At 54.0% G+C, this 6,525-nt stretch overlaps 1 protein-coding gene across 1 annotated transcript in view; it reads right to left on the bottom strand.

Annotated features, from left to right (window-relative positions):
• The window catches only part of Ttc13 (tetratricopeptide repeat domain 13), a 40,179-nt gene that overhangs the window by 2,767 nt on the left and 30,887 nt on the right, over window positions 1–6,525 (bottom strand). Inside the window, exons 9-11 of the mRNA XM_055617568.1 lie at window positions 2,497–2,579; window positions 1,288–1,429; window positions 615–831 (exon numbers count right to left, since the gene is read on the bottom strand). Coding sequence (XP_055473543.1) covers window positions 615–831; window positions 1,288–1,429; window positions 2,497–2,579 — 442 coding nt within the window. The remainder of the gene's footprint in view (window positions 1–614; window positions 832–1,287; window positions 1,430–2,496; window positions 2,580–6,525) is intronic.

Genomic DNA, 6,525 nt, shown 5'->3' with positions numbered 1-6,525 from the left:
CAGGAAGATGTGTGTTCACATAGGAAGATGTTTATGTGAGCATACAGCAAGGTGTGTGTGTGTGTGTACACAGTAAAGCATGTGTGTGTGCACAGGAAGGTATGTTTATGTACGTCCGTACACAGGAAGATGTGTGTGTACACATAAGGTGTGTGTGAGTGTTTACACAGGAAGATGTGTGTGTCTATATAAGGTTTGTATGTGTACACAGGAAGATGTGTGTGGGGACGCTTTGGAAGGTCCATGCACGTGTTCACTGGAGGATGTAGATGGAGAAGCAGCAAGTATGTGCTAACCCGAGAATTGCTTCCTGTCTCAGCAAACTGTGCCTTTCTGATACAGGAGGATCTGACATAAGTGAGCGGCCAGGTGACACTCAACAGTGACCTCAACCAACGTGGGTTCTCCCTGTCCTTCAGAAGCGAAATGAGAGGGCACAGACGTGCACAGGATTCGCATCCACTGTAATGTGTCTTCCTGCAGGGAAGGGAGACAGCGCAGCAGGCCTGTCTCGGGAGACACTGGGGCCCTGGTCCCGAAACCTCCAAGAGCAAGACATGTTGAGGACAGGATGGCCCCACCCCACTCCCTCCCAGAAGCAGCAGGACGCCCACCTCTGGGCGTGGAAGTGGACGCTCCCACCACTGCCTGCTTACCTCGGAGATACTTCACCCGTAGGTACTCTGGGCTGGCCTTCTGGCCGGGGAGGGGGTCATTCAGCATGACCTTCGTCTGAGCTTTAATCCCTTCGTAGAACTGCCCCATGGCCACGTGGCTGAGCCCCTTCATGTACTGGCACACTTCATTATATGGCTCCAGCTGCAGGCAGCGCTGCGGTTAGACAGAAGCAGCATCAATGTCACGTGGGTGGGACAGCGTCTCCTTCAACCCAGAAGCCTTCCTGGCAGGTTAGTCAACTACAGAGGTTTCTAAGTTAGTCGAGAGGCTAGGACAGTGTTTATTCTCTCTGTCTCTCTCTCTGCTTCTATCTGTCTCTGTTTCTGTCTGTCTCTGTGTCTATCTCCCACCCTCCTCCCTCTCTCTGAGACACAGGGTCTCATTATATAGCCCTGGCTTGCCTAGAACTCACTCTGTAGCCCAGGCTGGTCTTGAACTCAACAGGAGCCACCTGCCTGTGCGTCCCAAGTACTGGGATTGAAGGAGCACACCACGTCCAGATCCCTTTTGTGCGTGGCCTGTGCTGGTAGCCGTGGCCCCTTCAGCTAGCTCCACTGCACTCTCTGAAGACATCGCAAGAGCCCCGGCCGGGGCTGCGGTGAGGCTCACCTTGAAGTTCTTCAAGGCCTCCTGCAGGCTGCCGTGGTGGTAGAGCATCACGCCCCGGAGCTGCAGGGTCTGCACGTGGTTCTGGTTGAGCAACAGGGCCTTCTGGAAGCTCTCGGTGGCCGCCTCGAAATTCCCCAGCTCTCTAAGGATTGAACATCCGCGATGAGCACCGGAGTGCAGCGCGGGGAGGCCCCGGGGAGGTGTGTGTCTCTGCTGGGGAACACCTCACGCACGGCCACGGTGTCTTCACACACTTAGGAATCTAACGCACTGCAGGACACTCACATTCTTTGGGTTCTCTACGAAAAAGTAACTTACTGATTTCCACAATCAGCAATTTCCAAATGCTTATTCAAAGTCCTCTCTAGTGCACTCGTGCCAACCTCTAGACTGCTATGGATGCATACACTTCTCCCACGCTGGGGAAAACGTGCATGGATTAGTCATAAAAAATGTCAAGTCCAGAGGATTAAAACTGTAGCTCTCTGGTCACTGAAGTTACTTCAGTGAATGGAAACAGTTCAGATGCCAATTTTCTAAAAATGAGAAATATTTTTAAAAACATAGCTTCCTGACATCTCTGTACTCATTTTATGGTTGTTTCCAATCTACTTCCATTGTGTATCTAACAGTCCTGTGGAGCAGGGGGCCAAACGTCACCTTGAGCCCCACAGAAGCACAGGCATCTCCCCAGCTGGTGCCAGCCTTCTCAGACCATCCATCCCACAAAGCAGCTCTCCACCTGAGGGCGGGGCTTCCCTGGCTCTCTAACAGCCTTTCCCCTGCAGCCACAATGAATGGCTCCTTTAAAGGCAAGAGGCCTAGAGGCCTTCACTGACATAGCTGCAGAGTTCATGTGTCCTCACTGTTAGCCAGGCCACTTGCCTTTCTGATCACAGTGACGCTGCTTTTCAAAGCTGGAATACCCTGACAAGGAGGCAATGCCCAGAACCACGAGGTGAGGGCTGGCCAGAGCTTATGGAACTGGACTGACTCCCCACCACATGGCCTGGCAAGTGGTGACAGTGTCCATCACCCAGGCACAACACGAATCTACGGGCACTGACACCCTCAGAGAGCTGTGCGTGAAGATGCGGGTGCCATGTGGGTCCTGCCAAGGGCTCCCTCACACCGCAGAGCAGATGCCAGCAGGTGTGGCAATGCCTTCAAACCTACCGTCTTGGCCTCCTTTCAGCCCACGGCACTCACCTGTAGGCCTGTCCCAGACTTTTGTACGCATCAATGAAGTCAACTTTCTGTCTCAGCGCTTCTTTGAAGGCCTCGATGGCTTCCTGGGGAAGGCACGAAGAAGAGGCTCTTCACATGTCTGCACTCACATTGCTAAAGGTTACATACATGCTGCGCCCGGCTCTGGCAGGCTTATCCTAAATAAGGCCAGGCAAGAGGCCGGCAATGCACAGAGCTTTGGGAGGCTGTGCTCCTAACAGCACACACACGTATACCCGTAGATGGCCTCAGGCTGCACCTCTCAAAGTGTGACAGAGCTGCTGTTCCATCTATCTTGGCAAAACCCGGAGTGCTAACGATTTCACCTTCATAAGGACATCGTTTCTTCAATCTGTAACAGGCCAATGAGCCAAACACTCAACAGCCCTGAGATTATTCCAAAGGACAGCCTGCTGCACTTAAACTGAGTCAACAAGATAGAGCAAAAAAAACGGGCTTCCTGGGTTGGTGGTCAGGATTCCTTGGATCACCAGGAAAGTGGTGGAAAAAAAGAGCCCACACAGGGCTGGGCGCTGGGCACGCTGGGGCACCAGGCACAGCTGGGCTGGGGGTGCTGCAGCCACTGAGGGGAATCTGGAGCACACTTTTGCACCTGCTTAATGTGAGAACCACTACTTGAGGGTACCTACCACTCTGCTCACGGCTACACAACCTGAACTCGTGCAGCCACTACACCTGCGCTTCCATATCATTGTCACTGTTAGTGTAATAAAAAATCACAGACATGTCACCCTTTCCAGGGGCAGGACTACTGGCACTAAAGTACCGCCGCAACCAGAAGACTTGGCTTTAGACAACATCACGTCTGTTCAATTAGATGCTGGCAGGAGTGTCCCAGGCCTTGCACATGATAGGCACCCATTCAAGGCACAACTGCAAGCCTTCGAAAAGCCATCTGTCTCTGCATCCAGGTTCTAGGTGGATGGAGGGCAGCTTCAGACTCTTCCGAAGCCATGGTGGGGATGATGAATCGCTGAAGGGCCCCATGACTCTGACCGTACTCCTGAAGTACCCAGCCTTAACCTTCTAGGACTTTAATGATAGTTTTACTCAGCAAACACACAGTGTGTGCCTACCATGTACCAGAGCAGTGTGAGGGGCAGGCACACGAGCAGTCATTCTCTGTGTCCTCTAAGAACACCCAGTCTTTTCAGAACAGAAAGCCAACTGTGAAATGGGTTATTGGCACAAATGCTACAAGGAGGGAGGCCCTGGGAACAGGGAGAAGGAAGGATCAACTCCAGGGTCTAGGGACGGAACAGCAACATAGGGAGAGAGCACCTGCCACACCGTGCGGAGCTCAGAGCCAGAAGTGGCAGGAAATCAGAACAGCGCACAAGGATGTGAGTGGAGACAGACAGAATGGAACCTAGCTGGTGCCTGCCCAGGTATCCCAGGCCTTGGGAACAGGACAGTGACTGTGGCAGAGCAGCAGTTGGGGGTAGAGCAGGGAAGCGGGACCCAGGCTGGGTCAGTGGGCATGTGGGCAGGAGACAATAAAAGCTCAAGGTGAGTGTCCCTAAGGAGAGAGAAGGGTCAGGTTCAGGGACATTTCTGAAGGCAAACAGCCAGAGTCTGGTGGCGCTGAGGGGAGGAAGAAGAACAGGGCAGTACTAGGCAGTACTGGGCGAGGGTGTGGCCACTGAGGAACACAGGGATATAGGGAGAGGGGGCTGGGTCATGTTGAGCCTGCCGTGTCTGTGGACATCCAGGGGAGGTGCCCAGTGGGCATCTGCTGCCCACCCCACTTACAGCATGTGTGGACGCCACACTTCTTCAAAGTCTGATTCTCTTCAGCTTTTAAGGCTTTGGTTTCAGGGCTCCTGTCTAAGCACTGCTCAGCTCTCTACCTCACTCTGCCAAAGAGGGACAGAGCAGAATCAAGACTTTAAGCCGCTGGGAACAAGAGACGAGCACACATGAGGCGACCTCTACGCAGATAAACCACCTCAGAACCCTCAGCCTGCCAGGGCCGCTATCCACTCCCTCACCACCGCCCTCCGTGCTCCCAACAACAGACAGCTTAGGGGGGAGAGCTTATAACATCCCTATGACGTGGACTAAATGGATGGAAAGTTCCTGCTGTTGAATCCTCAGGGCTAGATCCGGCACACTGTACAGCTGTGTGACGGGCCTGGCCAGGAGCGGTGGCGCTCACACCAGGAAGCCATGGTGCTCATGCGCAGCAGCCAAGGTAGCAAGATTACAAGCTGAACACTGACTTGAGCTGCAGTCAAGCCCTTTCTTTAACAAATTACATAAATAAGAAGCTCTAAAATGTTGAATATCCTTCCAGCACTTACAAAATAAAAAAGTCACCTAACCAATTTCTAAATCGCCCCTGGCCTGAACAGACCCCTTAAAGTAAACGTCGGCCCAAGGTCACTGCTGAGCCTACTGCTCCGTGTCTGTGGATGACAGGGCCACCCTTTAGCGCCTCAATTCAGACACTGCTGTCCACAGCGAGGATGCAGTGGGACGGGAGGGAGGCAGCGAGCCCCTCTGACCTGCTTGGACAGACAAACCACCACAAACAGCCCCTCGGCTTCTCCCACTGCCCGCGTGTGCCTCGGATGCGCAGTGACAGCGCAGCCAAGCCTCACTCTCAGGGCCTGTTTCAGAAGCCTGCCTCTCGCCTGAGCTGGATTCATCTAACAAGTGGAGAGTGCATTTTCGGGCACGCGCTTCCCTTCAAGAAATACTTAGAAAGTGGACTAGACGGACTTTTCCTTGCCTCTTCTCCTCCCTGGCGCTGCCTCTGAGCGCAGCACAGTGGCCTGAACCTTTGCACCTCCTGAGGCTGTGAGGAGATAAACGGAAGGGGCTTGCTGGACGGGTGGGCACAGCCCAGAGAGTCCTACACCCCCATGGGCAGCTCCTCGCCTGAGAGGAAGTCCTGCTTTCGGACATTCTGGGCATGAGATGTGAGGAACATACACAGAACTGGCAAAATTCTTTGTCTTTTGGTTTTCAAAGGGATGGGAGTTTTTTAAAAGCACCTATAAAACACAGATTAACTTTCTCCTGATAAAATAACTGTAATAAAGCTTTTCTCACAGGGCTATCAAACTCTGCGGGACACTGTGAGGGGACACAGAAGGTGTGCCTACTTTATGGGCATGTGAGAAGCTGGTAAGTCTGGAGAGTTCGGAGTCAGCTACATGTCCGGCGGGGAGTTAGCAGAGCTCAGAGCAAGGGTGCAGCCAGAGCCCTAAGGCCACATTCATGCTCTGCCCCTGACACTGTCTGCCCCTCTCACCTCTGAACACAGGCTGTCGACAAGTACCATCCTCAACACCGAGGACTTACTTGTGGCCCAGACAATCTGCCATCTGCAAACACATCTGCTGGCCTCCCTACAGGTGGCAGCGGCGGCTCTGGGGTCCCTCAGACAGGACGGGCCAGCACTGGCATGGGCCAAGCATCCAGCCTCTGAGCTCTGCCAGGCTTCTGTGATGGCCTGTAACAGCTAACACAGGCAGGGGCTGCAGGGGCCGTCAACATGGTGCTGTGTCAGCATGAGGGACAAGAACAAACCGAATGTTTTCCCCTGAGCAGTGCAGAGCTCTGGACAGCAGGTCTAAGGAGGAACAGCTGGTGCAGAGAACACGTGTGCACGGGGCGGCGTGCAAGGCCGTGTGGTGAGAGGGACGCTCCCCGTCCCATGCAGCCTTGGACACTGGGTTCACGACCGCCCTCTCTGAACAGGACTGCTTCACTGCCCAGTGTGCTCTCCAGCACAGCAGCTGGCTGTGCGCCCAGGACAGCCTGGCCCTCATCTAGTGGCTTGGAGTACCCTGTACTAGGGCTCCAATGGTACTTGGGGCCCAGGGAGAGAGGCAGCAAGGCTGTGGCCCGGCTACAGGTACAGCCTGCTACAGCAGGGACCACAGAGACACCAGGAGGAAGCAGCATACGAGCGTGAGTGTATACACACACACACACACACACACACACACACACACACACACACACACACACACACACACA

Source organism: Psammomys obesus, unplaced genomic scaffold, assembly GCF_907164565.1.
Source record: "Psammomys obesus unplaced genomic scaffold, mPsaObe1.curated_primary_1811, whole genome shotgun sequence".
In the NCBI taxonomy this organism is placed as follows: Eukaryota; Metazoa; Chordata; class Mammalia; order Rodentia; family Muridae; genus Psammomys; species Psammomys obesus.
This window is presented reverse-complemented; position numbering and strand designations above follow the sequence as displayed.